The sequence below is a fragment of the Lutra lutra genome, chromosome 2 (assembly GCF_902655055.1).
Source record: "Lutra lutra chromosome 2, mLutLut1.2, whole genome shotgun sequence".
Taxonomy (NCBI): domain Eukaryota; kingdom Metazoa; phylum Chordata; class Mammalia; order Carnivora; family Mustelidae; genus Lutra; species Lutra lutra.
Genome location: NC_062279.1, coordinates 202,138,879 through 202,160,370, shown reverse-complemented (window position 1 = coordinate 202,160,370; position 21,492 = coordinate 202,138,879). Strand labels below are relative to the sequence as shown.

At 39.7% G+C, this 21,492-nt stretch overlaps 1 protein-coding gene across 10 annotated transcripts in view; it reads right to left on the bottom strand.

Moving 5' to 3' along the window:
• MTHFD2L (methylenetetrahydrofolate dehydrogenase (NADP+ dependent) 2 like) overlaps positions 1 to 19,079 on the bottom strand; it is a 134,679-nt gene extending 115,600 nt beyond the window's left edge. For 2 of the 10 annotated variants that reach the window (XM_047719526.1, XM_047719530.1), the window contains exons 1-3: positions 18,836 to 19,079; positions 1,095 to 1,279; positions 185 to 307 (exon numbers count right to left, since the gene is read on the bottom strand). In XM_047719526.1, the coding sequence (XP_047575482.1) occupies positions 185 to 307; positions 1,095 to 1,279; positions 18,836 to 18,975 (448 nt within the window). In that variant the 5' untranslated portion in view covers positions 18,976 to 19,079. Of the gene's footprint in view, positions 1 to 184; positions 308 to 1,094; positions 1,280 to 14,133; positions 14,238 to 16,375; positions 16,605 to 17,660; positions 17,817 to 18,835 lie in introns of those variants that run through there. The other 8 variants (XM_047719527.1, XM_047719523.1, XM_047719524.1 and 5 more) reach the window with 8 other exon arrangements.
• Positions 19,080 to 21,492: the final 2,413 nt, after the last annotated feature.

The following is a 21,492-nucleotide window of genomic DNA, read 5'->3' as shown; positions in this document are numbered from 1 at the left end:
TCTTTCACAAGTTTCAGTCATTGTAAGCATAAGTCATTTGGGATTTGTCAACAATTACATGCTAGTCTAATAGCTATTCCCTTCATGAATGTATTTTCTAAATTACTTGTGGTGTCACGATACAATGTCAAAAGATGCCTTTTAACCTAAAACCAAAGCAGACATGTAGAAGAGCCTTAGGTACCTGGTAGTGGCAACTGAACTAATATACCGCTGACACTTGGGTCCATATTCAGTTGATCAGTTATGTCCAAAAGTTCTTCCTGAGAAACATCCTTAGGTTTTAGAATGATCTCACTACGGATCCCTGGAAGAAAAACAAATACGGAAAGTCACTTGACTAACAAAGATGTGGTTTTCCATTCATGGTATCTTACACGATGTGCAATTGGTTTCCTCTCCTCCCGTCCGACTGGAAGGAAAGGCCCTTCTACAAATTGATGCTCAAAGCACCATTAAAAGGGATTTCTCACATAGCTCAGATGTCTTCTTATGATTCACATGGGTTCTTTTGGCCCAGTAGCCCACTGCATTTATTGGTGATAAACTAGTGTTAGTGGACTTGAATACAGTAAAGATACCAATACAGCAGAGTGAACTGGCCAGATTTATTATCTGATCAACCAGATATAATAAAAATGGGCCATTTTAAAAATAATCGCAATATAGTTGACATACAAATATTACATTGGTTTTTCTAGGGTACAACCTGGTGATTTGACAAGTCTATTCATTTTGCTGTGCTCATCACAAGTGCAGCTACCACCTGTCACCGGACAACCCTATTAAAATACCATTGACCAAATTTCTTATGCTGTGCCTAAAAATGGACCCTTTAAATGTGCAGTGTTCCCCTGACATGTCACCATAGGATCTGAAGTCACGCTAAGTGAATTCAGTAGGAAAGTTGAAGAAAAAGATTAAGAAATGAACATAAACGTTGGTAACGAATCTCTAACAATAATAGTTAAAAACAGTAAATGTTATTCAAATAGCACTTACTTGACAATTATTACTGATAATGATCACATTTGAAGTGTGATACCTCCAGAACACATGATTTAGTAAAAAGAACAACGAAAATGCATCCCCACCTACAGCGGAGGCGGCTCTGATCTTCTTCCTGACGTACGTATGACTTGCCGGGTTATCCCCTACTAAAATGATACTGAGGTGAGGTCTTCTGTTCCCAAGGGAAATCCATGACTCCACACCTGCCTGTATTTCTTTCTGGATTTGTTTGGCCATTTCAGTTCCTGAGATAATAACGGCATCGTGTCTGTGGAAAACAAAAGAATAAGTACAGTACTAAAAATACAATAAGGAACTTTCAGTCACATCAAGGTAAGAGGTACAAGAATGAACTACACATCTATGACTGTTCAAGTGAGCAGCCATCAATCAGTCCCAGAAAGGCACAAAGAAATGCGTATACTGAAAAGGCTTTCTTGCTCTCCGTGATCTCAAAGTTAAAAGTGGTGAATTCAGGTTACTCTTACTATGTGTTCATTTTTTTTAAGGTACCTGATAAAGTATAAGATGGTTCTTTCTTCCTCCTGCCCCTGTCCTTTCACTATTGAAAGGTCTGGTGAAAGCAACATCTGTATGTAGCTCATGATTATTTCACAAACACCAAAGGCAGATCAATGAATATCAAGAAGAAAGGAAAAGGAAGAAGGGGAAGAAGCAGAAGAGGAAAAGGAGAAAAGGAAACCTTATTGCACCTGAATTCTTTCCAGCACATGTACAGTTTTTATTTTCTAGTGGGGGCAGGCATCATGAGTATCAACCAACACAAACAAAATACAAATTTGCTACCCCTTTCAAATAAGTCAACTGTCCTAAGAGGTTGGAGTATATATATACATATATGTATATGTGTATGTATATGTATATATGTGTGTGTGTATGTATATATGTGTGTGTGTGTGTATACCAAGAATATTCCATTTCAGCCAAGAATATTCCATTTCAGTCTCAAGAATATTCAAGAATATTCCATTTCAGTCTGACACCAGTGATCCATAGTGTCCATCCAAGTTCCGACAATTTTGACATGAACATTGTTCTACCAAGAAGTGATTCTGAAATGTGGTCTATAGATACATACACTAAAATTGCCTGAAAAGCTTGATAAACTTGCAGATTCCTACCCCATGATTCAGAACAGACTGGAAATCTGCAAGTCTAACAAATCCCCAGACATTCTTGGGCATAACCGTGTTTGAAAACCACTTCTTCATTTCAACACAAAAGTATAGTTTTGAAATAATCATTCCCATAGGTAAACAATTGAGGAAGTAAACTAATGAAACAATACAACTTTATAACTGTAGGTAAACTGAATTTTGTTTCTAATATATCTACTTTTCACTAAAAATCCCATAGCTTTCAAGTCAAGGAAAATTATGGCAAATTCAGTGTATCAATCTTGCTCCACTGTCCTAATTTTATAATAGCTTTATTGAAGTATCTGACATATATGGCACATATTAAAGCGTGCTATTTGGTGTTTTACTATATGTGTATACTTGGGAAACTGTCGCCACAATCAAGCAAATGAAACCCTCAAAAGAATCCTGGTGCTCCATTGTAATCTCACCATTCCGCCATCCTTGCCACACCCCCTTCCCTATCCCCAGGCAACCCCTGATATGCTTTCTGTCACTATACATTAGTTTGAATCATCATTAATTTTACAAAAATGGAATCATGCACTACATGCTCCATTTTATCCAGCTACTTTCACTCAGCATAATTAAGAGTCATTCATGTTGCTGCATATATTGACAGCTCATTTCTTCTTATTGCTGAGTAGTTTTCTGTTGTGTGGATATATCAAAATTTGTTTATCTGCTCAATTCCTGAATTGGGTATTTGCGTTGTCTCCAGTATTTATTCATGGCAAATAAAGCTATAATAAACACTCATGCACAAGCCATTGTATGCACATATTTTCTCTTGAGCGAATGTCTAGGAGCAGAATGGCTGGCTCGTATGTTAGGTATGTTTACATTTGTAAGAATCTCTCAATCTGTTTTCCATAGTGGTTGTACCATTTTACATTTGTACAGGCAGTACATGAGAGTTCCAGTTGCTCCACATACTTGCCATAACTTGGTAAGGCTGGTCATTCCAATTTTAGATATTCAGTGGGCTATGTGGTGGTATCTCATTGTGCTGTTAATTTGCATTCTCATAATGAATAATAATGCTATGCACCTATTCAGGTACTTACTTATCACCTACCTCTATTCTTTGGTGACTGTGTAATTTCATGTTTTGCCTATCGTTCTATAGGTTGTTTCCTTATTACTGATTTTGGGAGTTATTCATACCTCCTAGGCTGAAGTCCTTTACCAATATATGATTTGAAATATTTTCTCCTAGTCTGTGCTTTGCCTTTTCATTCTCTTAATTGTGTCTTTGGGAGATTGGCTCTCAATTTTGATGTTTTTCATTCAGTTTTCCTTTCATGGAGCATGCCTTTGGTGATGTGTATAGTTAAGCTTTGCCTAACTCAAGGTCACAAAGGTTTTCTTCAATGTTTCCTCCTGGAAGTTTTATGGGTTCAGGTTACACATTTAGTTCTATGACTTAGTTCTATCACTAGTTTGATGGGACTTTATATCAGGATATTGTCAAATGCTTTTTTATGTGTCTATAGAGATAATTATAAGATCACATTTTTTTTGGTTTTAGTCTGTTAATATGATGAATTACATTGATTGATTTTCAAATGTTAAATCAATGTGGCATTCCTGGGATAAACCTCACTTGGCCATAATGTACCTATCCTTTCTAGATATTGGGGATTTAACCTAAAATTTTGTAAAATTTTTTGTATCTCTGTGCATGAGAGGTGTTTGTCTATTTTTCTTGTAATGTCTTTGGTACAGTGTTGGTATCAGGGTGATGCTCCCTTCACAGAATGAGTTAGGAAATATCCCATCTTCTTCAAATTTCCACAAGAGTTCATCCAGAATTAGTATTATTTCTTCCTTAAATGTTTGGTAGAATTCACCCATGAAGCCATTTGGTCCTGGAGCTTTCACTGTGGAAAGTTTTAAAACTGCAAATTTAAGGGGCACCTGGGTGGCTCAGTGGGTTGAGCCTCTGCCTTCGGCTCAGGTCATGATCTCGGGGTCCTGAGATCGAGTCCCACATCGGGCTCTCTGCTCTGCAGGGAGCCTGCTTCCTCCTCTCTCTCTCTCTGCTTGCCTCTGCCCACTTGTGATCTCTCTCTGTCAAATAAATAAAATCTTAAAAAAAAAAAAAACTGCAAATTTAAGTTCTTTAATATAGAGAGCTATTTATGGTTATCTATTATTTCTTGAGTGAGCTTTTATAATTTGTGTCTTTGTACATTCTAATCATTAGTACACAATTATATTATAGACTAAATCAAGATACAATACTTATTTCTGAGTTTAAATTTTTATCTTCAAGATTAAATAACAAACTTTTTTCACCATTTACTATGAATTTCTAGTACCCATATTTTACTAATTTATTTAAGTGACCTTTTAATTCTAAGAGAACTAGGTCCTCTTACATTAGAAAATACTAAAGGCTGCAGGTATGGCAACTTATTCCAGCATGACTCATTTCTAAGAGGTGGTAAAAAATAAATACTTTCCGGGGCACCTGGGTGGCTCAGTGGGTTAAAGCCTCTGCCTTCGGCTCAGGTCATGATCTCACAGTCCTCGGATCAAGCCCCGCATCAGGCTCTCTGCTCAGCGGGGAGCCTGTTTCCCTCTCTCTCTCTGCCTGTCTCTCTACTTGTGATCTCTCTCTCGGTGTGTCAAATAAATAAATAAAATCTTTAAAATAAATAAATAAATAAATACTTTGCATAAATTAAATTGTGTCAGCAATATTCAGTTGGGGTAAAATGCTATATAGAAGCAGGTTTATCTGCTAATATACTAGAATTCACTTTCATCATTAAAAACATGCATTTGTGTTTTAAATTACAAAATCACCTGAGCTCTATGTTACATTTTATAGCACATGCATAGAAATGCTGCTGCTGACATCTTTTATTAGCTGATTCTCTGTTACACACAATAATTGGTTCATAGGCTACTGTGAAACTGGCAATCACAAACAAAATCCAGGATGATTATGCCTTAGAATATTAAAAAGCTGTGTGACCCTGAAAATGTCAGAGTTGGCAATGGCATAAATTCATTCCTCGTTTCCATAGAGACAATCTACATACAGATTAAATTTGACCGTACCCTGTATGTTGGGATCTGAGAGAATGACAGGGCTTACTTTATAGCACTGATGTGCTAAGTGAGCTTGCTAATTATAGCTGACATGTTAGAGCCTGGCTGAGTTGGTGTTTATGGGCAAACACCCAGGAGACTGCCACCCAATTTTAAATAGGAACTTTGAGGATTTTTCGTAGCAGCTGGCTCAGCCCATCAATCCCCTCAGTCCCTGCAGAGCCTTGGCAAGCCTGGCTTGGCAGGAGATAAGACATAAGGATAAACGAAGCAACCCGGCATTAGCGGAGGCCCAAAGTGTGGATGCCCATATCAGTCCACATGCTGGAAGACCAGCAAACACACATATTATCTGGCTCTCATAGTCTTCAGTGCATAAGAAAATGAGATTTGTCAACATGAAGATTGTTGAAAAATATTGACTATCAATAACAGTGCAATATTCAGGCACAGAAGCACACAGCTCCTAAGAGTTCTCTCTGGCTCAAGTCAATCTCTGCCAATCCACTTTCCACACTGCAGCCAGAGTGGTTTTCCAAATGTAATCATGCCAGTTCTCTGTTAAAACTCCTTACTTCAAGCTCCTTGTTTATTAATTTAATTAATACCAACTGAAAACGTCCTATCTACCAGGCACTATTCTAGGAAATATAAATAGCAGTACACAAATCAAACTGCCCACTTTCATGGGAACTATAGTCTAGATGAAGAAGACAGTTGTTGTTTTTAAAGAAGACAAATTATTAAAAGGCAAATATTTAACATATCATGTGTGAAAAACAGAGGGAAAGGGCATATCTGGAAGCCAGAGTTGTCATTTTAAGGATTTCATTCATTCATTCATTCAAAGAGAAAGCGGGCATAAGTGTGAGCAGGGGGAGGGGCAAAGGGAGACAGAGAGAGAGAAGCTCCAGCAGACTCTGCTGAGCACAAGCTGACTCAGGACTCAACCTCAAGACTCTGAGATCATGACCTGAGCCAAAACCAAGAGCTGGACGCTTAACCAGGCACAAGGCTTAATTGTCATTTTATATGGATGGGTTAGGTGTCTCTTCTCAGATGAAACAGGTGATATTTTATTATAAATGAAGGAAATGAGAGAATATGTCATGTGGCTATCTGGACAAAATAATTCTAGGCCAAAGGAAGTACAGAGCAGTACTTTAGGCAGGAGTGTGCCTGGCACAGTTGATGAATGGCAAGAAGGTTAGTGGCTGCCGTAGAAACAAACGTACCAGGACAGGACACAAGTCAGAGAAGTCATGGAACATCAGATCACATGAGGTCCCACAGACCTTCAAAAGGATGTCGGCTTCCACCGTGAGATAGGAAGCCATTCGGTGATTTTACGGAGTGCTATGACCCGATTTTCCTTATTCAATCACTGGTGAAAATGTGGAAGACAGACTGTGCGAGCAAGATGGGAATGGGGGCACCAGTAAGAGGCGAGTGTGGTATCCCGGGCAAGAGATGAGGGGGCCTTGGACAATGAGGGTAGGAGTGTAGGTGCAAAGTAGTCTGAATCTGAGTTAATTCGGAGCATGGAGCCACTGGATTTACTGAAAGTAGGTGCAGAGGATAAGGAAAAGAAGTCAAATAGGACTCCAAAATTTTTGACCAGAAAAACTGAGAAAAGGCAGTTTTAACTAAAATCCAAATTTCCTGTACTTTACAAGCCGCTGCATGAGCTTTCTTTTGCCTCACTTCTAGAGAACACTACACTCGCCAAGTCCCACATGACACAAAGCTGCCTTTCAACTTATCCACTGGGCCAGGTTGCTGTTTCTGGGCCTTCACATGCGCTACTCCCTCTTCCCAAAACACCCTTCCTTCTCCTTTTGACCTCCCCAACATCCTAGCACATCTGTTCCTCCTTCACTCATATATATTCCTCAAGTCACAGCTTAGAAGGACCACTGGGAAATGTTCTCTGACCCCTTCTCCCCGGGGAACTGCCTCTGCTATGAGGCCCCACAGCACCCAACTCTGACCATTCTGTCCTGTGGCAAATCCTTGTTGAAACCAGTGCCCCAGGCCCCTCTGCGCACACACTATACTCAAAGCTTTGCGGGGCAGGAAGTTGACATTAACTACAATGCTCTTAACACCAAAGGGTATTTTGCACGCGTATGTGTTTGCTAAATATTTATGGAATTATCAGAGTTGAATTGTTCGTTGTATTATAATTTGTTGGAATTCTTATGCTGCCATTGAAAAGAGTAACTCTGACAACAGCAGTATTGTTGTTTACAGCACTGAAAATATTCTGCATAAAGTGAAAAAATGAGATGAAAAGTTGTAGGCACATAATTTTAATTTAAAATGTGCCGCATACGGCTAAAGATGAAGAAGGAATATGTAACATAAAATGGTGGGAGGGAGTACTCTGGATGTTTAGCAATCTTAAAATGTTTTTAGATGTTATCCAAAGAGATCTTCTTGAACTACATTAAGAACAGATAGAAAATATCTATAAAACATATAAAAAGGAAAAATAATAATACAACTAACAACCTTACCACCCAGTTTACGGTATCACCATAACTACCAAAATCGTTCTGTAACCTTCTCCTACCCAAACCCTAGCCTCTCCCAGAGTTAAGCACAACCCTGAAATGCGGGTTGATGACTCCATTGCTTTCCTTTATCACCCGATGTGTGTAACTCTAAACATGATACATAAAGTAAAATATATACGTACGTTCCATAAAGGTATACGCACCAGAATGGAGTTGCTGACTATAGCATACATGTGTGTGTTCAACTTACGCCAACTTGTTTTCTAAAGCTGCTGCACTAGTTCGCAGGTCCGCCAGTGGGTATAAAAGTTTCGGTTGTTCTGCTTTCTTGATATTGTCAAAATTTTTAACTAATTAAATGGCATTTAATTGGGCTCATAATATCCATTTCCCGAATTGCTAGAGGTTGAACGTCTTACAGGCTAATGGGCCATTTGGGGCTCCTGTTCTATGGAATGACTCTTCATCACTTTTGACCATTTTTCTAATGAATTATTAACCTGCGTCTAATTCGGAGGAGTTAATTACACATTCTGAACACAATCTTCTGTCAGTTAGGTCTTTGTGTCAGGTATCGCCATTATGCGGCTTGTCTTCTCATTCAGTTTAGGATTACATGGGATGAAAAGTTCTTAATTCTAATGAAAAACTCAACCGTTTTTGCGTCGGGTCTGCACAAAAGGTGCAAACTCTGACGAATCCCATCATGATTCTGCCACGGGCCCCTCTGCTGGTGAAACAAACCAGCTAAGAAACCGCCGGCCACTCCCTATAGACTACTACGGCAAACCCCACAGCGCCGCACTCAGGCACAGTAAAATCCCACAGTGTTCATTCAAGGGTAAAGTGATTCTGGAGTCTCAGTGAAGAGCCAGTTCTTTAGGACCCCATCGCTCTCAGGGCAGGAGTGCCCACTCTAATATTCTGACAGGGGGTCAGTCCCTTTCAATATGAAGAAACCTGTGAAGCATATGTGCCCGAAACCCTTAGAGCCATGTGCAAATAAGCTATAAACTAGTACTAACTAAAGTGTGAATCAAAAACAAAATTAACAAAAAAGGTACACATAAGCCCAGATACTGTAACTCAATTGCAAGCCTTATTAGGTTTATTCTAAGAAAGAAAGAAAGAAAGAAAGAAAGAAAGAAAGAAAGAAAGAAAGAAAGAAAGAAAGAAAGAAAACCTCAGCATGGCAGAATGTACTCTCCTCACTGCCTGTGTCAGATTTTAAAAACAAATGTTTGAAAATTTATTTTGTGAATTAGCCTAAAGGCCTAGGATTGTTTCATTTTGTTCCAAATCTGTTGGAAATTGCTAATAAACACATTAAAAAAATACACCAAAAAAGGGGACTTGAGATCTGTAACTTTTAGAGAATTGAACTGTAGTCACTGAAACCAAAGCTTACAAACAGAAATCATATCCCTTCAAAAGCAAGGGAAGAAATTTATCCCTTTAAAAGCATGAGAAGCAATATGAGAACTAATTGAACAATAATGGCTTAAATGATACAAAAGCAATTCTCAAAGTCTATTGCTGTGGGTTGAATTGTGTCTCCCAAATCCTCATTCTTTGCACCTATGATTGTGACCTTATTTGGAAATAAGGTATCTGCGAATATAATGAAGATGTAGCATGAGGACAAGGTCATACTGGAGTAGAGTGGACCCTTAATCCAACATGCCTATCACCCCTATTAGAAAAGACACAGAGACACAAACACAGAGAACTCCACGTGAAGACACACAAGAAGATGGCCACGTGACCACAGAGGCAGACATTGGAGCCTTGCTGCTACAGACCAAAGAAAACTAAGGACTGCCAGCAAGGAGAGGAGAGGAGAGGAGAACAAGGCTCTGTACCTTGATTTCTATCTTCTAGCCTCCAGAAGTGTGAGGCTCAATTTCTGTTGCTTTAAACCATCTACTTTGTGGTGCTGTGTTTATGGCAGCCTCAGTAAACAAATACGTCTATAATCCTAGTTTAAAATATTCTAATTTGTGGGAAGAATCTTCTGATGGAGCTATTTTTCATGGAATGCCTTTATATTTTGGAATGTAATAGCATATAACTGAGAAGACGTGTAATTTTACTGCATCTAAACATGGAAATATTTAAAAATAAACAAACATGACAAAATATTTTAAAAGTCCTAAAAAGAAACAACTTCTGTGATGACATTTAACGTAAGTATTTGCCAAAGAAAGGAGACTCTGAAAGGAGACACAAAGACAGCAATTGTGAAAATATTTAGGCTAAAATATCTTCACATTCCAGCATGAAAAAACTAGAATTGAGACTATGTTCCATTTAGCAGCTTGCTCTGAGTGTCTGGCATCTGTAGAGAAAATACTTTGAAAACTAAAAATACATTGTCTAAAGAAAAGAATAATTTAAAACTTCTAAAAAAACCTACAGCAGCAAATTTAATTTTTACATTAAGCGTAAGATTTTTTTTTTCCAGAAAATGATCAGTGTCAAGGTGTTAAAGATATAGCTAAGAAACTGATTCAAGAATATGTAGCAAGAATTCAGGGTGTGTTGAATTTAGTGGTCACATAATTAACATAAAAAATTGAATATAATAGAAAGATCAAAATTTCTCAATTGTTTTAATGTATAAGGATATAAATTACCTTTTAAAATGTTAATTTTGAAAACAGCTTTGAACAGGACTCTTTTATAGGTCCTAAAATATAAGTAAAATGTTCCAAATATGCAATTTTCATTATTTTTCAAAGAATTTTGTTTTATTTGCGAGAGAGAGGGAAAGAAAGAACTCAAGCAGGGGGAGGGGCAAAGGGAGGAGAACAAGCAGACTCTGTGCTGAACAGGAAACCCAACAGTGGGGTGGGATTCCAGGACCTTTAAATCACAACCTGAGCGGAGGGCAGACACTTAACTGAGCCACCCAGGTGCCCCATGAAATTTTCATTATTTTAACATCTTTTACTCTTGAAAATGTGGTTTGGTATAAAACTTACATAGTCACATTGCCATTAATACAAGGGCAGTCAATTTGACCCCTAAGATTCACACAATGCACCTGTCATTACTAGCTCAGGTGACATTTCCTGAATAGGTAATGTTGCAAGTGACCCCCAAAAAAGGCAGAACAAAGAGCTCTCCCTTTCAGTATTCTCCTCCCATTGCTGGGCTGGCACTAATGTGGCTTCACCAAAAAGCAATAAATCACAGTAGGGGGTGGTGGGGATGAGTAGTAGGGCAGGAAAATGCACTACAAATTACTTACCTCCAGCCCGAAATCAACCGTTTCACCATTAATAGTGTAAAAGGAGATTTCAAAATGGAGCAAGCATGCCTAAGAAAGTCTCTTTAAAATTGTGTGGAAAGGCTATAGGAGGAATTTAGCAGGTCCTCACTGGAGGAACTCTTTTAACTTTTTGCCAGCTACGTGCCCTCAGCCTAGACTTAACCTCCTCACTTCAAATCCCTTATTTGTATATTAACCCAACCAATCCCAGTTAACCTACTTTCAATCTGTTTTGCATTGAGGACCTAAATGAGAACTGCACTTGTGACCTTTAGCCTTTATAATTCTGTCCCCTCTTTGTCTCCCTCAGAACAGGAGTCAGATTTCTACCTGAATCTGGATCTCCCAAACTGCAATTTTAATTGCCAAAAAAAAAAGCCTTTGCTTACATATCCAGTGAATTCTTTCTTGGTCATCCCAAGCTATTATGAGGTTGGACCAGTCTCTTAACTGCTCTGAAAGGAATGCAATTTCCTTATCTATGTAATGGAAATGTTCCCTGTTTAACTTATAGAAAGGGATTTGGCTAAATGTTCACTGGCTGATTTGTAAAAATCACTCCTAAGTGACAGATGGTGACATACACAAACCACCAACGAGCCATCATTTCGTGTTGTTTGCATGAGCCTGTTTATTTCTCTATATTTTCTAGGAAATAAACCATAACCATCCTAATCTATGGGTACTAGAACAAAATGTAGTATTTAATTAACTAAAGTAGCAAAGAGAAGGAAAAAAAAACACTACTTTTTTGGGGTATTAAAATACTCCTTCATAAAAAAGAGTAAAATAACCACAAATAAAATCTACCCAATTTCTGCAGTACATTTAATGTGTATACTTGGCTCTTTTTTCTGCATCTAGGTTTTAATATTATTTTCAACCACAACTTTAGAGCTGCAATGGATTGTTTTATGATCTATAAAGATTAAAAAAAAAAAAGTCTAATACAATCATTAGCAATTCAAATTTCTCAGCAGGTCATACCAAGGCTTAATCACCATGTATTTCACAGTCTCACCTAGAGATTTTCAGTCTGATTAGTACAACAAAATGAAACCCAAGGGAACCAGGGCAAAATTATATATTGAATAAAACCAATCACTAGTACTAGGGAGCCTTTTGAAATAAATTTTTTGAAAGTGAACGAATACTTAGGAATATCAAGTTTATGTAATTTTAAAAACATTTCATTTCCCATCCTAAATACTACACTTTAACACCTTAAAAGTTATTTTATCAGAAATTATACTTCTGTAAACCAATATAAACAAAACCTAAAGCCCAGTTCTCATTTTGCATAATTCTGTTATTCAATTTTGCAATTTATCTCTTTCAGGTCCCTAACCTATAAATTAGAACATTGGAAGCTACCTAAACACTCATATTTAAGTATCTGTGGTTTTTACTGGCAATATCTCAAATACTTGCTATAATTACTGTGATTTGTTGCCAACATTTACAACCGAAGAAAATGCTAATAAATTTTTTAGAGATTAGTGATCTCCTATCTGAGTTTACGAATCCCCTAAAACATTTCATAAAGTCTCGGGTTAAGAAATAACCTTCATGGGATGCTTGGGTATTTAAGTGGGTTAAGCGTCTGCCTTTGGGTCAGGTCATGATCTCAAGGTCAGGAGACTCCCCATGTTGGGCTCCCTGCTCAGCAGGGAGCCTGCCTCCCCCTCTGCCTGCTGCACCCCTGCTTGTGCACCCCTGTTCTGACAAATAAATCAATTAAATCTTTAAAAAAAAAAAAGAAAAAAGTACCCTTCATTAAGGGACTCTGACAAGAAAATTTTTAAGATTTATATGCGAAATTAGCTTTCTTGATTCAGAGAAGTACTACGAGATTTAATGTTTTCAAAAAGAGGAACAATAGTGAGATACATCAATAATTAAAAACTGCTTATAGAGCAATGCACTGTGTAGATCATTAAAATTCAAATCCTGTCTTCACCATTTATTTACTGTTAACCTGGGCAAGTTATTTGGTTTCTCTAAGCCTCAATCACCCAATCTATTAGGAATAGTAATAGTCCACTTCAGCTGTTTTGAGGGTAAAATGATACACTAATGCAAAAAATCTCAGCAAAGAATTTAGCAGAATAAAGGTTCACTGAATACTAGTAAGATTTTATTTTTCAACAACACAACTGGATTAAAGGCAATTAATATTTGTTGCAATTACTCATAAATAATCAAAGCAGGGAGGGCACATCTTTTTTTTTAATTCAATTAATTAATGCATAATGTATTATTAATTTCAGAGGCAGAGGTGATTCATCAACATTTTACAATACCTAGTGCCCTCACGTGCCCTCCTTAATGTCCATCACCCAGTTACCCAATCCTGCTGCACCCCTCCCCTCCAGCAATCCTGTTTGTTTCTTATAATTAAGAATCTCTTATGTTTTGTCTCTCTGATTTTGTCTTGTTTAATATGATCTCACTCATATGTGGAATTTAAGAAACAAAAGAGGATCATACGAGAAGAGACGGACATCTATTTCAAACTATATATGCCCTAACTTTAGAATTATGAATCTCTGGATAGTCTTTTGGTTCTAGGTACACTTTTTATTGTAATTACAGAAACCAACACAGATCATTGATCATTTTCAGATCATTAAGTGAACAAACAAACCTTGCTGATATGTTGACAAAGGATGACCTGAATCTGAGAGTAAAATATTTCCTATGTTCTAAGAACTAGACCTGAATGATACCAAGATGGTTACGTTAAGTTATGACCAACTGACTTAATGTAATAGAACGCAGCCAACAAAATGTTAGTAAAAACAACATAGGAAACGGACATGATGTAATGTTAAGCAGCGCAGCCTGGATAAGTGTTCTTGGAGAACACCCAACCCTGAGTTCTTTGACACTAATTTAGGTTTAGATTATGTTCCATTCTGACCACAAAGTTTTCTATCTTTTAAGTATTTAATCTGGTCCAAATGGCACCTAACAGCAAATCTCATTTATCACTAATCATTAATTTATCTCACTCATTGACAGTTCAAATTTCTCCAAAGTGCCAAGCTCTTAAGCCTCCCTCTACAACTTAATCATTTCCAAGCCAAACTACTTAAAAATCTACCACTGGGCTCCACAGAATCCTAGGAGAGTATGTTACCATGGAAAATTATTAGTGTTTTTGTTTTTTCCTGCTTTTAATCACCCAATCAAGGTTTTAAAATGAAAAGATAACATCTGAAAAACAAAGATTCAGGTCATTAAAGAAACTGCTTAATTATTCCAAACATCATGACTGAGTAACAAGATCTGAGATTACTACTAGTCCTTTTTCATCTACTGATCCATTTTAATCAGAAAATTTATTTTGAAGACATTACATTAGAACACATTATCGCTGAACGGCTGGGACACAGACATAAAACTCAGATATAGATACTAAACGGTAAAACATGTAGGTTCTAAATTTAAAGTGACATTAAGAATTGCTTAGAGGGGAGCCTGGGTGGCTCAGTGGGTTAAAGCCTCAGCTTTCGGCTCTGGTCATGATCCCAGGGTCCTGGGATCGAGCCCTGCATCAGGCTCTCTGCTCAGCGGGGAGCCTGCTTCCTCCTCTCTCTGCTTCCCTCTCTGCCTACTTGTGATCTGTCAAATAAATAAAACCTTTAGAAAAAAAAAATTGCTTAGAAATCAACATTATAATCAGACAGCTATCTCCTTAGATAGGTAAGGCATTAAGATAGGAAAACCACACTATCACATTTCCTAACAAAATATGATTTTGAGAAACTGCTTTTGCTATTCATTGGAACTAACTCTTATCTTGGTTGAAATCAGTCTATAAAAAACCAGCTTTAGTAATGGTCCTAAGTGGAGTCTGAATCCTTAAAGCTCCACATGAGGATAAAAGGATCTTTACATCAAATAATTCTATTGCAGAGTCAGAAATACTGAATGAGTACTAGAGGGGAGAGTCTGAATAAAAATGAACAGCCTAATAAAATTTGGTCTTTTTTCAATTATAAAATTCAACGACTCCCTCCACATGAATATTTAATTAAGATAAACCATTATCTCTTAATATCTCCAAAATTGTACGTTTGTTTTTTTTTTAATGCTGGTCTACCTGCAAAAATTATAAAGCCATTGGCAATGAGACATAAAGAAAGGTGAGGTTTGTCTCAGTGGGTTAAAGCCTCTGCCTTCGGCTCAGGTCACGATCTCAGGATCCTGGAATCGAGCCCCGCATTGGGCTCTCTGCTCAGCGGGGCGCCTGCCTCCCCCTCTCTCTGTTTCCCTCTCTGCCTTCTTGTGATCTGTCTGTCAAATAAATAAATAAAATCTTAAAAAAAAAAAAAAGCTGTAGGCTGGACACAAAATTTTGCAAATACTAAGGCATCATAGCAGGAGAAGGGGACAAAAGAGATCTGCCAAATTAATGACTTTAGGAATCACTCTCCAACAGGATAAACATGGAACCAATGCTTAGGATAGCCATTTAATTATTGAAAATGAGTTCAGGCAGGATGACCTAAAGCAGCATTTGGAAAGTCCCTGTTGTAGGATACCTGCAAATCTGCTTTGACCATGGCATTAATGTACAAGGTGCGTAACCTCCCTTTCAAATGGGAAAGGCTGCGCCCAGGCTGTGTACCCTGAAAGCACTGGGCCAAAGATGCACTGATGCTTGTAATCTAGTGACATTTTGATTTGTAAACTCACATAAAAAGGCAAAAATAGTAAAACTTTAACCACTAAATTTTTTTTTATTTTTAATGTTTTAGCTGTTCAAATCATTTATTTCATGAAACAATAAGCTGCAACAAAGGTAAGGGCTTATTTATTTCTTTGACAGTAAATATATGTTCTTTCATTTAATAAGATCTAATTTCTCATGAGGAAATAAGAAATTCACTGTAAATCTTAAAAATGAGAGAAAACTTAAATACTTCAACATTTTGTAATTTTCAAATTTTGTCAAAGCTTATTTCTTAAAATTCCAATTAAAGAAAAAACTTCACTAAAGAAGTACTTGTATGTTCTCTCGGTATACGTATCTAAACAAAAATATGAAAAATAATAAAAAATTATTTTTCATTTTTCATTTAAGGCTCTAGGTAGCTCAGAAACTGGCAATAAATCTGTTAATGTGGGGCGCCTGGGTGGCTCAGTGGGTTAAAGCCTCTGCCTTCGGCTCAGGTCGTGATCCCAGGGTCCTGGGATCGAGCCCCACATCGGGCTCTCTGCTCAGCAGGGAGCCTGCTTCCCTCTCTCTCTGCCTGCCTCTCTGACTACTTGTGATCTCTGTCTGTCAAATAAATAAAAACAAAATCTTAAAAAAAAAAATCTGTTAATGTAGAACAGTCAATACTGGGGAAAGAGTTTATCAAACTCAAAGATAATTTTCAATAAAAATAACACTAAGGCTCAAATTTCAAATCAATAGGATTGATGTCAGATTAAACCACATTCACTAGGAAGAACTAGACAACTAATGTGTAACTACATATTAAAAAAGATGACTGAGGATGGGGACAAGTGGGGAGGCAGACAGTGGCGACCTCTGGAAGATGGAATCTCTTCTCTCTGCTGGTCCTAGAAGAGAAAAGAGACACCAATAAGCATCAACACACTGTCCGAATTCCTCCCCACCCGAGACCCAACAGTCCACAGGTGTTTCTCTACCTGACAGCCAACCTCACTTTCATATATAGTATTCAGTGCCAAGAGGATGTCAAAACCACCACCCTATCCAAACTTGATTAGCACTGCCTTAAGAAAATAAAAACTACCAAAAAGTATTATTTATTTTTATAGTCATAACCTATATCAAATGGGGGGGTCAAAGCAGCTGAGTTGGAAGTAATACTTCTTTATACTAAGCCCAGCTTTCCAGGGAACCCTGGGTGGCTCACTTTGGCTCAGGTCATAACCCCAGAGTCCTGGGATGGAGTCCCTTGCCTAGCTCCCAGCTCGATGGGGAGTGTGTTTCCCCTTCCCCTGTCTCTCCTCCTCCTTCCTTCTTTCTCTGACAAATAAATAAATAAAATCTTTAAAAAAAAATAGCTTTCCAATTGTTGCATTCAACTATTTTAAATTATAAAGAGACCATTAATACAATTTAAAAGATCTGAATTATCCCTTTGCTCCTGCACATGTGTATGAAGCAAGTGGCTTCCAGGAAATGTTTGAGTTGTAACTGTTGGACTCCCCATTCAATGTACATGGAGAGGATGGGTGATGGGTTCTTTAGATCAAGATGACAAAGGGAAATTCATCAATTTATACAATCTGGAAAAGGTTATCCTCACTCTGAAAAGAAGCCTTAAAACAACTGAAATTGAAAAAATAAGAGTGATTCTCTGATCAGCAGGAAGCCTGCCTCTCCTTCTCCCTCTGCCTAGTGCTGTATTCTCTATCAAACACTCTTAAAAAAAAAGAAAGAAAGAAATTATTCCTTAAAAAAAAAAGTGACTATACTATAGTCCCTATTATATACTATTATTATTATATACTATATTATATATAGTATATAGTATGTACTATATACTATATATAATTATATACTATTATATAATATACTATTATACATTATATAATATATACTATAATACAATATACTATTATATAGTATATTATATACTATAATACCTTTAATTCTGCAATTCAAACGGAATCTACAGAATCTGCTTTTCCTAGGTAGTACAGTTCCAAACCAACCGGCAAATTCTTTCAGACACCAGAGAGTCATTCAGCAGAACTCCGAATCAGTTATATCCTCGTGGAAGACCAAATCAACAGAAACTACTGGAAATAATATATTTTCTTATTTTAGTCACTCAAGACTGAGAACTAAACGTGTATAAAATGGGAGCTAATCAATTTAAATTAAATAAGCAGCAGCCACGTTTCCACATTACTGATTATTACTTTCTTCCAGGAATTGCGCTGGTCACTGGAGATACAAAAAGATGAAAGAGACACAATCTCTGAGCGCGCAGAACTGCAGTGAACACGTGTTACTGGAAGCCCAGAGAGTCTGAAAACAGCATCTCTTCTGGACTCGCTGACTCTGGGTCAAGGGAATGTATTTTTAGATGCTCCGGTCTGAGTCTGCAAATCCAACGAGCAGAAGGCGGAAAGGCGAAGAGCTCCGGGGCACCGCCGTGCCGAAGAGTGAAACCATACCCCGTTCTGTCCGTGCAGTGCACTGGCCAGCAACAGGGTCCAAAGACATGCAACGACTCTAGGATTGACTATTTCAATCTTAGACTGAAGAGGTTTTGGAAACGCCATACAGAAAATAACCTAAAAAGATGAGCATCTGAATTTGTGAAATCATCACGAATTTTAGAGTTAGAAAAGACCCCAGAATCAACAAAGGAACTCAGGAACTCAAACACTCGTGAACCATCGGGACCACGCTCGCTCCTTTGTTTAGGAAACGAACCGTAACCCAAACGGAGGCAGCTGCCCGAAACCGGACCACCTGTTTCCACGGCGCCTCTCCCGGGCCGCGACCGTCCCGCTAAAGCACTCACTGCGCCTCCGGCGAAGTGGAAATATTCTGGCGCCTCGGCTCAAAGCCGACCGCGTCCCAGCTGCCCGACTGAGGTCGACGCGACCCGCCCGCAAGGTCCTCAAGGCCAAGTCCGGAACCTATGCAGGCCTCGCCCCCCGCCCCGCCGGCCGCCCTAGCCTCGGGCCGACGTTGGAGAGCTTGGCCGGTGCCTGCGGCCCACGCCCCGCCACCCCGCCCGCAGCCAGCGGCTCCGCACGCGCCCGCAACCACACCCGAGGGCAGTGAAAGTCCCGGGCGCCCGTACCTCACGCCGCTGCTCCGAAAGCCCCGGAACACGCGCCTGGCTGCTCCCGGAAGCCCCGGCAGCACCGCGCTCCCGCCCTGCGCCCGCACGCGGCCAAGCCGGCCACCGAGCATCGAGAAGCCGCGCGCCGGCACTGCCATGGCCGCAGATCGCCGGCTTCCGGGCAGAGGCTCCACCTCCCGCCACTGCCGTCCTCGCAGCTGCACACCGGGCTCCGCCCCCAGCCGGCCGGGCTGGAGAGCCGGTCGCTCCAGCAGCTCCAGCAGCGGGCTTCGGGCTCCATGCCCGGGCGGGGCCGGGAGCCAACCTCAGGGCTGGGGGCGGAGACGAGAGGACGCCTGGAGGCGGGGCCAGGAACCAGGCTCGGAACCGTCGGGGGTGGGGCCGAAGAAACTCCGGGCCTGTTGGGGGCGGGGCCAGGACCTAAGGGAAATTAGAGGGGTGGGGCTCGCCTCGCGGGGCTGCGGGCTGTGGGCGGGGGTAGGGAATGTGTTCCTGAGACTCCGGTTAGCGGTGTGACTTCTCACCCACCCTATACACCTCTGGTTTTCTCGTAGTGAGGGCGCAGGTACGGCGTCTGAACTGATCAGCCTACGCAGCGTGCCCCCTCTCACCCGAGCCAGAGCTGTCCTAGCACCCCCGACGCTCTGTGGAATTGATTTAAAGCCAGAAGCACGTTAACCGCTTCTTTGCTTCTTACTCCTTTGCTGCCCTCGGGATACCTGGGAGCTGGAGAGGGAAAAAAGGGTGTGAGTGTGTGGAGGGAGGAGGGGGACCTAGCTGAAGAAGGCCTGAATTTCGGGATTTAGGTGGCTCCACCTTTATGGGAGGATATGCATTGACCAATGTTTGTCATTTTCCAGAGTTGATGACCAAGTTAACACAGCTTAGGAGCCTGCATTGTGTGGTGAATTGACAACTAAGGAGAAAGCAAACTATCAAATCCCTTTGAAAAAGTAAAAATCAGACTACGCCGGGATAGGTTAAAAGACAAATTAAAGCATATTTTTTAAAAATGAAGAGTTTCTTTGAGCAAAAATCAATTTGAATCAGGCAGCATCCAATCTAGCAGATTGAAAGGCGCTCTGAGGAGCTGTACAAAATGATAGACTTTTTCTGGGTAGAAGGGAGCAGGAAGAAGAAAGTTATACTAGCAAAAAAGTGGGTTTGTTATTGCAAAATCACTTTCCTTTCCGGGATGGTACAATACCTGACTAGTGCTGACCAGGTGATTCCTGGTTGCTGGTTTAAGATGTCATATCTAGGACAGAAGAAACTAATGGGGAAGAAGAATTAGGGAGGTCCTTCTAGACAAACTTAAAATCAAATTGATGTGAGACAGATTAATAGGAGAAAATCAGATTTAGGACCACATGTACAGGGAATCAAAATCAAATTTAATCGCATGCATATGGAGAATCCACACAGATATGGAAATTCCAAAGTCAGGCAGCATGATGCTTATATGAGCTAAGGACAGGGGTAGGGGTCTGAGGATACAAAGGGAGAGAGACCACTAGTAGGAAGGTGAAAGGAGATGTTTCGGAAAACAAAGTGCCATATTATGCAGATAAGTTTCTTAAAGAAGAATCTCTATTAATAGCTCTCTTGCTGGTAAAGCTGGCAGTTGAGGGGGAAGTGAAAAGCTTTTTCTCAATCTGCTGTGTGTGGATTGTTTTCAAGTCAAAATAATTTTCATACCGAAGTGGCCCATCTTGAGGTGGCCTGTCCTTGGCCTCTACACTAAGTCTCAGTTTGATGACGTGGGGCTTAACATAAGCAACTCCATTTCGGACCTGTTACCTTGTTTTCTTGTTTTTTTTTTTGTTTGTTTGTTTGTTTTGTTTGTTTGTTTGTTTGTTTTTTTTAACAAATAACAGACCCCGATAAGAGACAGATACAAACCAGCTGCAAAGGTGAAGGAAAGAGTATTTCTCTCATGGTCAGGCTGCAGGTGTAAAGTATCACAATCTCTTTGACCACTGCTTTCTTACTTAGAATCTTTTTTCTCTAAAATCATAACTGTCAAAGAAGCTGTTTAATATCATATTGATAAGAACGAGACGTCCTGTTCTTCCTATTGGACACGATCTAAGTCCATTTCAAACAAAGAAGTAGGCTTTATTTCCAACCCTCCTAAAAAAAGCTTCAGATGAGGGATTTCTGAATACATTCCATATCTATCTTGACTTTATCAATTCCAAGGAATAGGCCCCTGGGTCCACTTCGCAGTCTAACTGTTATGCCCGAGTTTTCACGTCCGAGAGACCACCAAGGAGCCAAGCATCGTTGCAATCACACGAGGGTTTATTTGACAAGCTTAAGCTTGGGCCCAAGTATACCCGGCACAGTGGAGTAGGGACTTGGACCCCGAGGTGACATGCTTAAGCTTGGGCCCAAGTATACCTGACGCAGCTTGGACCCTGAGCTTAGTTAAGGCAGGGGTATTTTTGGGTTCCTGTTACTAAAGCAGGGTGGGGATTCCTGGAACCAAAGCAGGGTGGGGGTCTCTGGAACTAAAGCAAAGTAGGGGAAAGTTCAGCCCTTGGGCACAGGGGTCTGAGATGGCTGCCGGAGCTAAGATGGCTGTACTTATGCTAAGGCTAAACCTGAGGTGGGATGGCCTTGATTTTTCTCAGCCTCCACACAACCTGATG